This window comes from Melospiza georgiana, chromosome 10 (assembly GCF_028018845.1).
Source record: "Melospiza georgiana isolate bMelGeo1 chromosome 10, bMelGeo1.pri, whole genome shotgun sequence".
Taxonomy (NCBI): Eukaryota; Metazoa; Chordata; class Aves; order Passeriformes; family Passerellidae; genus Melospiza; species Melospiza georgiana.
In genome coordinates this window covers 6,883,807-6,902,009 of record NC_080439.1, presented here as the reverse complement: position 1 = coordinate 6,902,009, position 18,203 = coordinate 6,883,807, and the positions used below count along the sequence as shown (strand labels likewise).

Genomic DNA, 18,203 nt, shown 5'->3' with positions numbered 1-18,203 from the left:
CTTCATGTTCCTGTGATGCCCTCTTCACTTCTACCTCAAGCATGCATTTATTATGTTACTCTGCAAGGCTCTTCACCACTGACTGCAGATGCAACCACACCTTGTCAGTGCCTTCCTCCTGCTCCCAAGTGTTCAAGCCTCCTTGGCAATTTTCTCCTTTAAAAACAAGGGTGCTTTTCACAGGCATGAGAAAAACACTCCTGCTTATTAAATAAACATCCAACACTTCATGGTCCTTGCCTCCTCCCCTAAAGCCCAGAACATCCAAATGTTATTTTAGATTTATAGATGACAAGCTACCTTATACTCTTATTCTCTATTACCACAATAGATTTTTCTGTTGCTAAAGAACAGAAAGCAGATTTGGGGCTTTGGTTTTGGTTGTTCTTTGTGAGTGTGTGTTTTTAAAAGATATCAATTAGCTGGTATGTTCAGCTCATTTTCATAATGAAGACGCTTTCACAAACTGTTTCACTGTCCAGGACGAAGGAGATTCAGCGCAGGTGGGGTCTCTCTGGGCACAAAGTGGCACATGCCTGGGTCGAGCAGAGCAGTTTGCCCCGTTACCTTTGTTGGTGGCTGCCTCCATGGCCACGGGGAGCTGCATGATGTAGTCCACCCTGTGGGTGTAGCGCACCTTGCGGGACTGGCAGCACTGCGTGCGCTCCTCCACCAGGAACCGGAACACATCGCTGGGGTTCTCCGAGCCCACGGGGTTCCTCTGAAAGGAACAGCACACCAGGTCACTCCTGTGCCTCTTGGAACCCTGGCTGCTGGGGATTTCAGACTGGCTGTGCTGACAGACACTGACCCCCAAGGGAACACTGCGTTTGACCTGAAGCCGTAGAGGAAACTTCCAAAATTGCATGATGGGACTGAGATTATGAGTGTGGAGTTTGGATAGAAGTGTGCAATACCACATGGTAGAAAACATAGATTTTAAGGTTTTAGAATGTAGTAATATATATAAAGCAAAATGAAAGTTTTAAAGCAGAAGCCAGTCCTTTTTCTTTAACTTCTTCTTCATCTTCTTCTCCATAGGTTTAAGAAAGGTTTTAATTAGATTAAAAAGTCCGCATTGTGGAGCATGAGTAGTTAGTTATAAAAGAAAGTATGTTAGTAATAAGTTTAAAAGCTTATAACTTTAGTAAGTTATAAGCTTAAAAGTAAAAGTAATTTAGGTGTCATTTCTTAATTAGACAACTTATCCTTAAAAAGCCTTGTAGAGAAAAAGATACAATTTCACTTTTGCCTTAGAAGGAAGTACTGTAAAGCTCACAACTTGTAAGACTATAAATAAGAACTAATAAACATCTGAGTCCAAACAAGAAATACCATCTCATGATTTAATCTCAATCTTAGCAGGGAAAGGAAGCAAAAGAATCCACATGTGATGATCACTAAAATGATCGGAAAATCCAATCTGCTGGTTGTTTTAAGGCAAGCACAAAGACACTGATCTGGCAGCTCAGCTCACACTGGACTGTGTGCAGAGCTCTGTCTCCTACAGAGAAAACCACCAAAATCCACAAGTTCTGCACTCACAGCAGCATCTTTCTACACACAGAACCTGCAGGGTTTGTTCCTGAGAACATATAAGAACCTGACTGAGTCAAGGTGAGCAGAAGGTAGGAAGGTGGCAAGTTACAGTAAAGACAGAAAGCTCAGATAAATAACATGGAGCATCCTCTCAGCAAACAGAGTTGCTCCTACCGCTCTGAATATGCACTGAAACAGAACAAGCAACTTGTAGTTCATTATCCAGATGGGAATGTCATGCAAATAATATACCTCCTCTTTGTTGTTCATGTTAATGCCTGTTATCAGGCAAGAAACAGAAAAGTCTCTTCTAACCACCCTATAATCAGTACATGCATTTAGGGATGTGGAACATTATGCATACAAATGTGAGTAACTTCATCTAGAGACTGAACCCATGAATAAATAGCCTTGATTCTTGGGGAAAATGGGAAGCGAGGGAGGAAGGGTAGACAAGAAATGCTTTACATCAAAACTGCATGTATCTGTAAATTCCTTTTCAGAAAGACAGCATTAAAATTCGCAGTATGATTCCTTTACACACAGCACTGAGCTGGAGCTTGGTGGAACTAAAGCTTTATACAGAAATATTCCACTGACAAACAGCCACTCTGCTTTCAGCAGGGGAATCCTTCCTCCCACGATTCAGTAACATACAGCTGGGACTTGTAAAACAGCTGGACAGGGTAATTAATTTGCTCCCAACAATTATAAGAACTTGGAACAATAACAATAATAATCATAATACCCAATTCATTGATATTCTCTGGCACACTTCAATATGATAAACAGGAACAGCAATTTAAAAGGTCACACATATTTATGAATTTTATAGCCTGTACATTGAAGCTTGACCTCTTTATATTTGTTAGCAGCACCACTGGCCCTGCTCATGGTCATGTAAGAGTCTGAAGCAAAGAAGAGGAAGAATTAAGAAAGCAAATGTTTCTAAAACAAAATACATTGTAATTAGTCCCACCTTCTACATATCTAAGGCTAAAAGTAATATAACTAAAATATGAGCTACTCATGTAACAGTTTTGGCTTCATTGTCTAATATAACCAGAAAAAGAAGTAGCAATTCAGGTTTTCTCACCTCTACTAGATTTATCAGATGTAGGAAAAATTCCTGGGCATCTTGTTGTCTATTAGAGGAAAATTCTGGGTGGCCTTTACTTATAAAAGCCTTGAACATTCGAGGAGATATTCCATTGTGTTGAGGCTAAATGAAAGAGAGAAAAACCATTTAAAAAGGGATTTTTATTCAATCATGAACCAAATATCTCAAAGTTACTCCACTAAATCTATCTATGGCCCGTTTCTGGCACTGGAAGAATTATAGCTTCCATTTCACCTATTTTTCCATTTTAATAAAAATGGGAAGGGTCCTGAAACAAGATTTGAGGGGGTTTTAGAATATGTTTTATGGCTTAGTTCCTGCAGAACTCACTCTACCTGTCCTTTGGCAATTGGCATTTTAAAGAGATTACCAGAGGTTTTTAAAGGTTAGTAATTTTCAGAAAGGCTGAAAGCCTACATTGTTATATAACATTTGATATTGCTTTCAGAACCCTGTGCCAGAGCATTGAAGCACTTTGGTGTATCAGCTGGCAGCTTTCCTCAGGACAAAACCTTCCAGAGAGCTGTGCAGAACCAAGCAGAGAACATCTAATGTGTGCAGCATGCACTCCCAGGTGAGTTTTTAAGAGCAGACATGAATTTGCAATTTGCAGGTGATGGTCATGTTGAAAAACCATAATTTACTGCCTTTGGCCATTCAGTTACATCTGAGCAAACTGCCCTAAATTAGAAAATCTCTGGCTTCCAAGACAGTTCTGGTTTTGACTTTCTAATCCTTTATACCACTTTAAGAACCTCTCCAACCATTCCAGATCCTCAAGACAACACTAGCTATTATGCTTGTCAAATAACATTTTTGAACGGGTCAGAATCTATTACTGAGATTTGCCCTCAGCTTCCATGAAACCAAATAATTTTCTGCACAATCCAAGCACAAGTATAACCTTTAGGAGCTCTCAGAGGCTGTTAAAAACTCAGCCAATTTCATTCCTTACTACACTTGCACTGTCATATGAATATAAAAATAGAAAAAGCAGCATGAAACGGAGGCCATATAAGATACGCAGTGGAAGAGTAAACTATTTTTCTTTGTTTTACCAGGGTACAGTATTCTTAAACCCACTGAAATCAGAAGCAGATTCTCATTTTTAAATGCTTTTTTCAATTCTTGGCAGTAGACCACCAACCACATCAGGCTAAGATGATCCCTACAGGCTCCCATCAAGAGACAGAGTCTCTGTATTGCTTGGACAGAGAGATGCTCTGGGGATTTCTGCATCCTGGGTTATGCACTGCTTCAGTGTCCTCAACTGCCTTTCATCCAAACTGGGACTGGGGAGATAAGTGCATAAAGCAGCTCACATTGCAACTTCTTCCTGTGCCAGAAGCAGGAATGTGGCACACTGCTGTACAATGCTGTTTAATGCACTCAGTTTGGAACCAAGCCTTGTTTCCACCTGTACACTTTGTACTCAGCCCCTCGAGCAGCAAGAAGAGGAGCATGCCATGAGTGACAGTCTGCATGAAAAAAGGATTGAATCTTGCAATCTCACCTCAAGGACAATAAAAGGTGGGGGGAAAAAAAATCTAAACTCAGAAGAAATGTTAAAGCTCAAAGCAGAAAATCAAGCCCTGGATGATGACCCTTTAGAGTCTAAAGTGGGCCCAAGGAAAATGCTGCCATTTCCAGGCTAAACTTCTGTGGTGAAAAATTTCAACTCCACAGCACCACGAATATTTACTTAATACCTGACATGCTTTCCCCATCAAGAGTTGCAAAACAGTTTAGCTAAATATAGATTGTGCTGGACCACTGCAGATCTCATATGAATGCTTTTACAGGCAACAACTCCCCAAAACTTTGGATGAAATCCAAAGGCTCAAAAAGACTGAGAACTTCTTTGCATGTAGAAGGGAAAAAAAAATAAAGGAATAAAAGTTAAATGAATAATTGATATTATAGACACAAAGCAGAAGCACTTCAAAACATTTAAGGCCTAAAATGCTAAGCAAACAAAAGGGAAAAAAAGCATCCTCAACCTGAAAAAAACATAGATTTGGATTCCAATAGTGAAGGAATAGAGAAAATATCTAAATCTGACTTTTTTCTGTAAATAAATCATCAATACAACAAGCAAAAATAGCTGTAAAAGCTGTTTCAAATCCTAATATATGCTCTGAATTGCTTGATAAGGATGCTTCATGCATGTAACTTCAGCTTCATTAAACTGAACTAATGAACACAAGTACTGTTAAATGTCAGTAGAAGCCTACTGCAACCTGACAGAGTTTCATCCCATCTGTCATTAAAGAGTTCTCAATATCTCATCTAATAGTGGCTGCTGAGCTAAACAAGGAGATGCAGCTTTATTCCAAGGGTTCAGATCCCTGAACTTCCAGCACAATATTTTCCAGTCACATCCTGGATGTGTTTAGGAAAGCAGGTCAGCGAGTACACATAACTCAATGTAAGGAGTTTGCTGAAATCTGTCCCACTATTCCTTTGCCCCAGTGTTGATTAGCCTTGAACTTTATTTAATGGGAACAAGCAGGATTTGCTTGTTCCAAAACATTGAATTGCCACTGTACAAAGCAATTACTTGGGAGACACATGACTGCCAGGTCATGCAAACTACTCTGTACCAGATGCTCTGTCTGTCCAAAATCTTATTGGCATTCTGATTTCAGGAGAAATTCCTATGTCAATAATTGATAGATGAAGGTAGAGGAAAATATCTGTTTCTTTGGCAACCACCACCATCCCTCAGTGGCAGAAGCATGCATTACTCTTGTGGCTCTGCATGGCTCCTCCACCTCCAAAGCCCTCAGCACCACCTAACCTTGCATTACCTTCTCCTGAAACCAAGTGGAGTATTGTCAGACACTCCCTGGAAACAATTCTTTAGCTATTTATACTTTCAGTAATTTAAAGAGGGTTTAGAAGTTTCCTTCCAGGACTCTCTGCACAACATTGTTTTTGTTGTTGTTGTTCCTCAGAGAAGATAAACATTGGTTGCAAGTTGTGTGAACATTTGCACTCATCACTGGAGCAGCAGAGCACTTTATCAGCAGAACCAGTGCTTGCTTTGATGCACTGCACAAATAGTGCCTGACTAATTTATCCCTGACTTAGTAATCTTCACATTCCACCTTGCTAAGCATCCCATCCATGCTGGACCCACACGTGTTCCCCAAAGCCCAGCACCTGTTCCCTTTGCTCAGGATATCACTTTTACCTAGTTACCAGTGGCTCTACAAACTCAGGCAAATACCTTGTGTTCTTCTTTCATCACCTGCTCAATGAGCTCAGATTTCATGGGTGGCTTAGAGTACTGGCCTGAAAGGAGGCCGTGTCCCAGTTTAGCCCTGTAAGGAAGAAAGTGGAGGGGTGGAAACAAATATGTGAGGAAAACAGCAAATACTTACTTCAAGCAAAAAGGAAAAAAAAAATGAAGCTTACTGCTTTTGACTCCTTGATGAACCATCATTACCATCATTGCAACTAAGTGGTCAAATCTCAATCTCCCTGTGCCATATCTCCCTTCTGAGCTCATGAAAAGATGTTCTTTTGCTCTGCCATTAAATCATTTAGATTCTATTTAACCTGACCAAGTAAATAACTGAGAAATGTCACTTACATCTGAGTATTGAAATCTTGTGTTGGATCAAGAGGGGAGTAGTCAAATATTCGTGGAAGGTTTCCCACATACCTGGGCAGCAAGAACAAAGCAGAAACAGTCAAATACTGCAGCTTAATGATTCAATCTATCCTCAATTAGTGTTTCTGTCATGCAAAAATAATAGTAAAGAAATAAGGAAATGGACATTGAGGCTTTACTTGGAAGCTTCTAGAATATTGCTATGTTGTTCATCTGGAATTTACATTCTATTCCTTAATCTTGCAAAAGCTGCAGGATGGTGTAGGTCAAAACCACAGAGCTAAGAGCCAGTGTACTTTTTACTCCCAACCAATATAACCAAGTAAATTCAGGTTTGTATTAGGACAAGAATATGTAAAAAGTACATTTCTATTGAGTTTCACAATTCTGATAACACTGAGGGAAACACTGCTCTAGTCAGCCTGTTGGAAAGTGAAGCACTCAGCAGCACTCTCTGAGCATGTCTGCCCGTGAGCACAGGAAAAAACAGGCTGGGTAGGTATGGCCGTGGTGCTGGTTCCTCTCTCATCAAAGATCTCCACTATTTTGATGACAGTAAGTCCTCCAGGTAACTCCTGGGACCATGCTGTGGAAAATTATCTTCCCTAATAAAGTCCATTTTGATATTTTTCAATAGTGGAGGTAGAAGAGCTGGCACTTAATGAACCCGTAGACTGTACTCCATATGGCTAACAAAGAAAATAAACACAAGTTTTCTCCCTCTTCTTCTCCACAAGGCAATTTCTAACATGAAAACCTGGGAGGTTTTCCAAAATCTAAAAGCTTCACTTCCAGCACATACACTAGTGCTGCTTTGGAAGGAAAGGGGACTCTGAATTTTATTTCAAACCATGGACTGTCCTTTATAAAAAGGCTTCTCTCCTTGGAATGACGTGTTCAGCTTTGACCAGCCGGGAGTATTTCATATTTTTCTGTTGTGCTTTTGTCCTTTTACTCTCTTAATTATTCAGTGGAGGAATACATTTATACAATTTTTGCCACTATTTTTTTAAAATTTTAATTAAAATGTGCCTCTGATAGCTTCCCCCCTTAGCCAGACCTGCATGCAACATGTGCAGTGTTTTTCACTAGCATGGATCAATATCAACATGTCTGTGCCAGTTTTTGGCACAAATCACACAGAATGACTCCTGGCATGGGCCAGTACAAAACCCTTAATGTGATACTGATGATGCCCAGGTAAGCAGAGGTATGTGCATCTGTAGATAAAAAGCAGAGACTTAGACATCAAATATCTGAGGTGGAAAATGATTTCCCATCACTGAAGTTGAGACAGTTTGTTTTTATTTTGAAGGCAGATTGGGTTTTGTGTTCCAGCCTTTTCCAGAACAGACCAAAACAACCACTAAATCCTTCAAGCAGTCACTGGACTGACTGAAAGAGACCCGTTTGCAGGCAAGACAAAAATTAAACCACCACTTTTCTTAGAAAAACAACGAATTGATGAATGCAGCAGCTAGTGACAAGAGGTACTTTGGAGCTACTTACGCTCGCTGGAACTCTGGGATGCTGAAAATGGCTTGCATGACAGCATTGAGGTAGCAGCTATTCCCCAGGTTCTTCATGCCAGTGTATCCTGGGCCATACATGGGCTTGAGTTTCACACCAGCTTCCTGAATCACTTCCCATTCTGAGACTCTTGGCTTTATGTCATTATCTCTTAGCCCGTTGTCTGTCTGAAAGCAACAAGATTTTCATCTTAGTCTCTTCTGCCATAAATATGCTGCTGCCAACTTTGTGAGCTATACTCCAAGAAATGAAGAGCCAAATCAATGGGCAAGGGGAGGCAAATCCTGCATGTAGGGGAAGATGAGGGTCAGACAGCCAGCAGTTTGTTCCTCCAATACACCTTTGCTCTTTAGCACAGCCACTGGCACTGAGTGCTCCCAGTCGTGACCCCAGTCCCAGCTGGGAGCTTCACTTCTCTCAGGCTGTGACCTCAGCCTCAGCATCAAACACTGCATCTTTTCAGGTTTCCTATTCCATTTGTAATGGTCAGGAATAGCTGCTGCTGTAGAAGCTGCTGGTAACAAACAAACCACATGAAAAGCAGCAGATCCAAGAACTCTTCCCTTCTTTCAAAAGGTAAAAGCCAATAATTTGTGACACTGAAGTTTCTCCCCTTTACACTCAGCCTTCAGCCTGTAGGTGCAGGTCACCACAGTGTCATTTACTGCTGGCTCTGCTCTGTCACTTCTCAAAGAATTGGACAGACCAAAGACCAGAGGTGAAACCTTTGCAACAGCTAAGACTAGGTTTTGAAGGCTCCTGAGTAAAACAGTCTTTCCAGAATGATTTGGATAAAAGAAACTTTTTATCCATGATCCTGGCAAGGACATTAGTATACCAAAATCATTATTAGTATCATGAAGACTTTAGAAAACACAGTTTAACTCTCCTCTATAATTTAAATTAATATAATTTTCTCACCACTTGGACAATGAAATACACTTAACCAGTAGCAGGATTTTTCCTTTTTAACATTTTCATGTTCTCCAGGTAATGATACTAGGTTATATGCTTGGGTTAAAAAAATAAAACCAAAAAACAACAAACCAAACCAAACAAAAAACCAACACAACCACAAAAACCACACCTGCCTTTATAAGCATATCCTATTCTGATTTCCTACACCATTTAAAGAGAACTGGAATCAACATCCACTAAAACACAAATTATTAAAAGCACTTCTTTACTAATACAGATACACACAGAGAATCCTTTCTTCCCCAGTCCCTTTGTAGCATGTCAAACCTTTGACCATGCTGTTTTCTAGACTTGAGAGAATGTATTCTTCTCATTTTCTAATGTATTTATTGACAAAACCTAAACTGAAATTTACATAAATAACTTTCAGCCACTTTTTAACTTATCCATTGCTTAGCTTATTTTTGCTTATGAATTGTATCTGTTTACATATTCAGTAGGCTTTCCTTCACTCACTGTAATTAAATGTTCCAGCCATTCTTCTCTAATTGAATGAGATTTTTCATCTTGAAGACAAATAGTACATCACACAGGAAAAGTGAAAAATGTAAACTAAAGACCACAAGGTACCTCTTTCAGAAGGCAGTTTCTGGATTTGAGAGCAAAGATTTACTCAGAACTCTGACAGTAACCCCCAAATTAGCTGGCTGAACTTTACAAAACTGAATACTGTTGTAACAGTCTGAAGGAATCACAAATAAACTACAGGTGTCATTCTTCTGTTTCTCTCCCACCTCCAAGTGAACAAAGAAGTGAACAACAAGCTAAATAAAAGATGGATTTCCTACCACTTGCATCTGCAGCATATCAATTCCAAAGTGCGCCAAGTGTTTTGCTATATGTGGATCTAAAACCGGCTCCTCTTCATCAAAGGAGTACACATCTGCAAAAGCAGAGAGAAACCAGTGAGCCCCAGTATCCAATGTGATCCCTTCTCCTTGTTTACCAACACTGCATTCTCAACACAGGGCTGCCCATACGAAATGCCTTGTTCATATTCCTTGTTCATATTGCATACATACAATGCCTTGTTCATGTTCTCCAAGTTTGGTTCTGGCCAGCAGAGAAGTGCACAGACAAACACACAGCTCAGTAAATATCTTAACACAATCACCTCAAGCACTTTTCCTCAAAAGAAATTATATGCCTCCACAGCATTAAAATCTAAAAACATTTATAGGGATTATAGCATTTCCTCTCCCCAAAATAAGCAATTTGTAGGGAAATCAAGGAACAGGGCATGCAAAGACAGCCCACATTTTGAACATGACAACAAGAGATTATGAATTTTTGTAGAGCTACTAGATACAGACAGACCCATGAAAGCTGTGAATATATCACACCAACTCACTATTGGCAATAGTATTTTAATTTTTAGTACAATTTAAGAAATTCACTTTTGCCTTTTATACACAGAGATGCAGGAAGAACAGAGAAATTCTTTGTTAGAATAAGGAGGGGTTTTTTTGATTACATACCACTGGACTGGACTTCCAAGATTAATCTAACCTTGTGGATAGGGAGAAAGGCTGATTTTCTGAGTGAGGTGTCTGGCTTTATTGTATGGGAAATTTAGATTTCAGTTCTCTATGACAGACCTTTATAGCCTTAAGGAAAAGCTCATAAACATTCTGGCAGGGCAAAGTTCAGATTGTGAAGGGAAGCAGCATGCCTAATGATGATATTTTCAATATGAAACCAAGTTTAGTAAATCCAAAAGAAGGACAAAAAAATGAGAGTAAAACCATTCTTTTTTAGAGTTTACCCATCAAGTCCTATAATGCCACTGAGTTCAGAGCAGGTTTCACCTACATGAGCAAATTACAGTAAAGCTGTAGGCATCATACAAGGCTAGAAGTTGTAAGAGATGCACTGGTAAGACTTGAACAGGCTTTCCATCTTTTCTCTGATCAGGTCTCTACCTCTGTGGTCAATGACTGCTTTGGTGTCTCCTCATACCAAAATCCAGAACCCCTGTGCCAGCCTCCCTGCATTTCCCTCAGGCACGTTCCCTCCATGCCCAGCAGCTTCTCACAGTGACCCTGCTCCACCAGAACAGACCTAGGCTGGCAGAGAAAGCTCAGCCAGGAGAAAGGAAGAGAAGCAAACTCAGGAGGAGATAGCAGGAGCACAGTGAAGGCTGTTCACAGCACAAATATCACTTCTGGAAGCTCCTCACCCCGGCCTCTCCTGGCAGCTGCAGACCCTGGCTCTGACTCAGCCCACCCCTTTAACAACAGGCAATGGTCTTTTTAACCCAAAAGACCTCTCCTTGAGGTCTGCTAGTACCAAACCCCCACTGAAATGATAGACTGAAGGTTAGCCAAGAACTCAAACACTAACTTTTAACATTGACCAGCCCTATGGAAAACCTCTCTGAGCAGGGAGCTGTGCTTTGAGCTGTGCTGCCAGCTGCTGACCAGCCAGCAGATGCCCCACTAACATTGGTGCCTGTGACCTTTGTGGCATGTGCATGGCTGTGGCTGCCCATCTGCTGGAATTCCACTGTGTGGTAGCAAACGCACCCAGAAGACATGACTGTTCATCCACACACATGGCATCACAACGTTCCCATAGCATTCTGCTCAGGTCACAGCACAGCCAGAGGATCCAAAAAGTTCAAACCCCTCATGGAGTGAGAGTACACAGCAACAGAGCTTGGGTGACTGCCTGCAGTGTGGAAGCTTTGGATATTGTTTTCCCTCTGCTCTGGCAACTGCAGAGAGCAAATCACCTGGGGCTACTGGCCCAGAGCAGCAGGAGTGGAGCACGAGTCTAACATTATGCCCAAGCCCAGCTCATGCCTTACTTCAGTGCTTTCTGCTGTGTAGCTTAAATTCATGGGAAAAAGACAGAATTCACTCATTTCAAAAATCAAACCCAGGTGTGCAATGCTGTCATACCAGACTCGTAGAGGAGGAATGCAGACAAGTCAGCAAATGTGACACACAAGAACCTGGTGTCATTAGAGTGAGAAAGAGGAAAAAGGGAGGAGTGGAAGAGGGGAAAAAACCCACCAAGATAAATCTGAGACAGGCAACACAGAATATTAAACAAGAAAAAGTCATAGAATATGCTGAGGACCCATCAGTATCATCCAGTCCAAGTCCTGACCCTGTGCAGGATGCACAAAGAATCCCACCATGGGCCTGAGAGCGTTGTCCAAACACATCTTGAACTCAGGCTTGGTGCTGTAACCAGTTCCTTGGGGAGATTTTTCCAGTACCCAACCATCCCCAGGGTGGAAAACTTTTTTCCTGATAATAGTATTTTCCTGATAATAGTCTTTATGATTCTTATTATTTTAAGAAAATAAAAGTGTCAATGCTACTTGACTTCATTGTCTTCCACAGCTCAAGATTTACACCTGTTCTGACTGTTCAGATATCTCTCTTTCCTACTTAGATGGTAACAGGCATTGGTGACAGTGTCCCTAAAGAAAGAAGTGGCTCAGGATTCCCCCAAAAGTATCTGACAACTGCTAAGATCAGCATCCACAAAGCAGCTCCTTCAAGCACTGATCACAAGGGGTTTGCCACTGCCAGTGCCCAATTCCACGCCCCAATCCTTTCCAAACAAACAACCTCACAGTGACTGGAAATAAAATCCAGTGGCACTGTCAGAGAGGCAGCAGGCAGCACAGCCTGCCCAGTGCTCAGCCTACTGAGGAAAACAACATTTATGACTCCCTGGTGTGTCCTGTCCAAGGTACAAGAGTGGGGGAGAAGCTTGGTTCAGTGTCTGCTCTGATCCCAGATGTGGCTGCTGACAGAGTGCTACAAAATGGGGCTAACCTCAGGAACCTTTCACAGTGTACACAGCACAGATTTCTCAGGGCAAAACAAAGAACTCTGTGTACACATGGGGTGAGTGTCAGTGGAACAGTGGCACCACCTCCTTCTCCTTCCTACTGCTGTGAAAAAGGAATAAATTATGTCAGAACAGGGACTAGTGCTTATTACTCCTGTACCATCACCCCTTCACCTTTAACCCAGGGAAGCAAAACCAGACAGATTTTGTGTCACCATCAGCCACAGATGAGCTTTCCTGAAGCTCATCCATCACCCAGCCCCATTGAGGGGTTATGACTACTACAGAAATATAGATCAGAGACAGAATAATTACTGAGAAGGAACAAGGAAGGTTGGGGGAGGGAAGACTTTTCTATAGGGAAACCAAGTAAACATCATCCAGAAGAACAAAGGTCTGTGGAGAACAGCTGGTGCCTCTCATTCAGAGGGAAGGATGACAGCCTGTCCTTTGTTATCCCAAAGGCCACATAAGAGAGGAAGCAGCTGATCAGTGGGAGGCACAAGGACAGAAGCCATAAGGAAAAAACTCTTGCTGCTAAAGATGGGAAAGAAAAGAAAAAATTCTGAAAAAAAAAACGCATTACAGAATACGCTGTTTGTTTTGTAGATGCAGTTGAAAGCTACAGCTGGGCAAATCCTAAACACCTTCAATAACAGAGATTTGGATAGAAATCATCCAAGGCCAGGCTCATGCAAGGAAATAAGATTCCATCTGGGAAAGAAAAAAAATGGTTTTTGCTTAGTGTTTTTGTGGCACAGCTGGTTGAATCTGACTACAGTTGCCTTTCCTCAACACTGAATACAACTTAGAAAAGCTCTTAACTGATGCTTGTTAAAAAACGGGCTGCTCTAAACAGCAATTTTTCATCTCTGTAGTCATAAGCACTAAAGCCAAAATATAATCATGCTATGTGTTCTTCCATTTTTACTTCTCCATGCAGCTGCAACAAAAGATCTCTTTGCTTATGACTTTTTCAGCTCTTCATGTTTTTATTCCATCTAATCCTCACACACCATAATCCCCTCTGCAGCAACACTGCAGAACATCACACTTGGAGAATATGCAAACAAGGATACAGATACAGCTTTTTTCCCCTCCCAAGATCATCACACATTTTCCAAACGAGCATCACAGCAGCCCCATGAAGATGAGTGTTCATTAGACTGTTTCAGCAACATTTTGTTCAACAAGGAAAAAGAGGAGTTTCCACTATGATTAAAAAACCCATACATGCTGTTACAAACAGACTTTTAAGTTTAAAAAGCTCATTACCCTGCTGTTGTTTCTTTGTTACAAAAAAAATGAACCATTTGTCCTAGGAAATGTAGCAGAACTAACAAATATTGTTTCTCCAGAGTCTGTTGTTTTAGACTAACACTATTTTTATGTTATTAGCCTAGTATTATGCAAATACTCCAAAATATTTATAGAAAATATAAAATGAGCAGATAAAACAGGTATGGGCTTTCTCAGAGTGTGTGACTCCCCTCAACCCTGATCAACATTCACAGACTCACAGAGTTTCCTTCCATATTGCAAATCAATGGCGACTCTGACATTGGTGAGGGAGAGAGAATGATGCATTTGACTCCATGGATATCAGAAGGCTAATTAATTACTTTATTATAGTACATTATTCTACACACCTAAAACTGAATCTGCCAGGCATTCAACCCTGCACACACCTCACAGAATCTCGTGAATGTCAGCCCACAGTCCTGACACACACACACTCTCTTGGCCCTGATCGGCCAAGGAAACATAACACCATGACTTTGGGTAAACAATCTCCATATTGCATTCTGCTTTTGCACAAACATAGGCACAGCAAATGATAAGAATTGTGTTTTCTTTTTCTGAGGTTCAGAGAATGTGAATCCCAGAAATATTCTTGGCAAGATGTGCTACACTTCCACACTCAAACACTTGCGCTAGAAGCACAAACCCAGCTGGTAACAGACACACAGTCAGCCTCACGCACAGGAGGCACCTCATGTCAGAACAAGCCCCGTGCTGACCTGCTCCATCAGGAGTGATGGTTCCCAGCTTCACTGCCAGGGGATAGCCCGTGTCCCTGTAGTGCTCCACGGCGTGCCCGTTGCCCCCGCTGCCGTCGAAGAACCACTTCCCGCAGAGCACGGAGCCGTCGCTCAGGTTCAGCCACAGGTTCTCCCGCAGGTCACACCGGGAGCACTTCCAACCACTGCCACACACAACAGGGAGAAACAGCAGCAGTCTGTAAGGCAGCAGCCAGCTCTGTATCTCCCATGATGGCAGGTCAAACCAACCCACACACCCAACCCAGAGTCATGCAAGGGAACTGTGGGCTGAGTTCCTGCCTTTAGTTCAGCTACCCTGGACCGAATTAAAGAGTCTATAGAGAACAAACCTTGTTGCCCTCACCTGGGGGGAATTCTAACACCATTGTCTAACTGCACAAGTGTTTTAGCATGTTTAGATGCCTGCAGCTCTTCTTCCCAGGAGTCAGGTTCCTGCTTCCTGTAGGGTGATTTTGCACTGAGCAGTGCATCACAAGCTATCGTCACCTGGAAGACAAATGGATGTCAGTCAAAGCCTGACACGACTCAGTGACTGGACAGAACCTGGCATTCAGCCTATTGCTAACCACATACAGAACTGCTTATCAGTAGGACTATTTATATACTCAAATATGCATCTAATCTTTTAGACTGTCGTCATTATTTTAGCAGCAGAGTAAGCATGTGTGCTATGTGAGCTTCCCTGGGACAAGCTGGCACCATAATAAGGGAAGAAATATAGGAGATAGAAGAAACAAATGTAAAGATCACTTTTTTATTGACTGAGACTCTATTATAGCTGGTAAACAATAATCTTTATGTCCAAACAAGCAGTGCACATAAGAAAACAAGGCACCATATGGACAAAAACGGAAACAGGAGACAATTCCTACAACCACTTCCACACACCCACTGACCAGTGCTGGTAGCTCTTCTATGTTGGGTAATGAGATTTCATAGTGATCAGGAAAGATAACAAGTTTTGCTTCATCCTCATATTCAAAGTCATCACTGCTGAGATCACTGCTTATCTCCAGATCTGGAAAACAAGATGGGCAATGTTAGGAGATTGTCCCATGATCCAGGTTCCAAAACTGTGACAGGGGTACCACCATAAACACTGCTTGCCTGCCATCAGCCAGTGGTTTCTCTAGCTAGAAATATTTGTGAAAGCCTGATCTAAACTGAAATCTCACCGTCCTTCAAGAGAATGTTCTGAGGACCAAAATCTCCACTTAATGCCATCCCGAATCACAGGTACAGTTGGTTTGGCCTCTCTGCAAGCAGTGCACTGTTGCAGACATTGCATTCTGCAAAGCAGCAAACAAAATTTTGCTCCTTTTGAAAAAAATCAGGGTGCCATACTGCTGTGCCTTTTACCCAAAATCTTGAAATGCTATAAAGCATGGAGGCCAGGTTGCACTGCACATGCCCAAACTGCAGAGGACAAATAAAAAGAGCACCCCATATTTTCCAGATCACAGACCTGTCTGAAACGTGCTGTGGCTCCCATCCATCTTGGACCTGTGGCCTTTCCTCCCAGAAAGATGTCCATGGCTGGAAGTACTCCTGTGTCTCATCCACAGTCTCAAATAGCTACAGCATGCACAGTAACACCAACAATATCCCTCTCTTGCTAACTCCACTCCTTAATCAGAGTAACTATCTATTTAAAAAGCACTCATTAGCTACTAAAGCTTTCCTTTGAAGATCAAGCCTTCCACTGTGCTTGTGTACATTTTCCTTCTAGTCTAAGAAGGACCTCTTTTCTTAAACATGAGCCTCGACCAAGCAACATCAGCTAAAATGTTTGTCCAGAAATATGTGGACCCATAGAAAAGCAGGAGGGTATATTGGGAATTAAATGGCTAGTGTTTGTGTCTCTAGCTGCATGAAAAAATATAATAATTAATTAATTATCACATAGTGACAAGACTGAGTAAAACCTTGTTCTGTTCTTCCTAGGACAAATGAAAAATGGAAAACCAAACATGCATGTGTCAGAAATTTTGCAAGATTCAACTGCAAGAATTGCCCAGGCAACAATGGGATCTTCTGGATCCTTCTCAAGGTTCAACCAAAAAAAGAGATGTGTGAGCAGTAGCCAAAGCTGGCTCTAAATTCCCCCCCTAGTACAAGCAGATGCTTAATGAGTCACTCGATTCTAAACGAGCATTGGCAGCAACCACTGCACCCTGGGAATGCCTGAAATCTCAAATGTATGTTTGGGACAGAGGTGAGGATGACAGAAGCCAGATTCAGAAAACTGAGCTCCCAGAGAGCAGTAACAGACTGAGCAACCCAAATGATAAAACAAGTATCAAAATATATTTTAGCTTGACCTGGAAAGAAAGAACAGCTCTTGAGAGGAACATCAACTCTTGGCTCACCTGCTGCACCAGCAGTCCTGAGGTGACAGCACCCACTGTCAGTGACTTCCAGCACCATGAACTCCCTCTCACCAGCAACCAAAAAAAGGCCCTTTCTCATCAGCTCAACACAGACACAAAAGCAAGAACATTTTCTCACACTGAAAGCATGACATTTTTAGAGAACATATTAATTCATTACTAATTCCCCAAATCACACCATTTTCATAATGATCCCTCACTTTACTCCAGGCTTCTTTCTCAGTTTGTATTACAGCTTGATACAAGAGTGAATCTCCACAGCTGCAGTTTTTAACAGCTCAGTGGAACAAGGAAACTGAGGATCTCCAAGCTGATGGCACACACGGCAACACATCTCAGGGGATTTTCACTTAATGCCAGAAATGAGATGGTGGCCAGCACAACAAAGCCAAAAGTACTGACCACCTTCTAAACGGGAGAGAGGTTCCTCAGAGAGGATAAAAGCTCAGGTTTGGAGGCAGTGAACTGTGGTCACACAGTGCCTCAGCCACCAGAGGGAACCTGGCACCAGCTCACAGCGGCCAGCGGGCTCTGGGGACGTGTGTGACACCCGCTGATCTTCACTGCCTTGTGCTCTGGACATGGACTTAAAGCAAATGCAAGCCCCTTGCAGAAACAGCAATGATACGGTTGCCTGTGTTCAAAATTCAGACACACACTGCAGCTCATCTGCCCACGCAGACAGCAGCCAAGCTGCAGAGACTCAGCGCTGCTGGCCTGACCTGCATCTGAACCAGTGATCCAGGCATGAAAGACAGAGGATCCTATTAGCAATCATCTGCAGTCATCTAAGGACTTGACACGCTTAGCAGCACCAGCCTCCTGTGGCAATGGGCAGGGAAGGGAATTTCCTTTTTACTGCTCAGGCTTCATGCCATTCATACCAGCAGAAAAGCAGAAAACAGTGTCCCATCAGCATGGGACTCTTTCTGCCTGACACACCGATACGGCAGCACCCACTTGTTATTTTAAAGGATACACAAAGCTTCATAACAGCCCTGGAAACACCATGAGGATTCAAAACATCGCTCTGAAGACAGTTTCTCAGGGTGCAGGTCCGGCACACAAGAGTGGAGTGGACTTCTAAGGTCACAGACTGAAATCTCTCCATACAAAGCAGGTGACCATATAAACTAATCCCTTTTAGGGACACT

The 18,203-nt window shown here is 42.0% G+C and overlaps 1 protein-coding gene across 5 annotated transcripts in view; it reads right to left on the bottom strand.

Moving 5' to 3' along the window:
* USP13 (ubiquitin specific peptidase 13) overlaps positions 1 to 18,203 on the bottom strand; it is a 50,148-nt gene that overhangs the window by 12,165 nt on the left and 19,780 nt on the right. For all 5 annotated transcript variants that reach the window (XR_009114897.1, XM_058031206.1, XM_058031207.1 and 2 more), the window contains exons 4-12: positions 15,556 to 15,677; positions 15,003 to 15,145; positions 14,618 to 14,802; positions 9,575 to 9,669; positions 7,788 to 7,975; positions 6,258 to 6,329; positions 5,892 to 5,985; positions 2,636 to 2,761; positions 568 to 721 (exon numbers count right to left, since the gene is read on the bottom strand). Coding sequence is in view for 4 of the 5 variants with exons in the window: in XM_058031206.1 (XP_057887189.1) it covers positions 568 to 721; positions 2,636 to 2,761; positions 5,892 to 5,985; positions 6,258 to 6,329; positions 7,788 to 7,975; positions 9,575 to 9,669; positions 14,618 to 14,802; positions 15,003 to 15,145; positions 15,556 to 15,677 (1,179 nt within the window). In the remaining variant the exon portion in view is untranslated. The remainder of the gene's footprint in view (positions 1 to 567; positions 722 to 2,635; positions 2,762 to 5,891; positions 5,986 to 6,257; positions 6,330 to 7,787; positions 7,976 to 9,574; positions 9,670 to 14,617; positions 14,803 to 15,002; positions 15,146 to 15,555; positions 15,678 to 18,203) is intronic.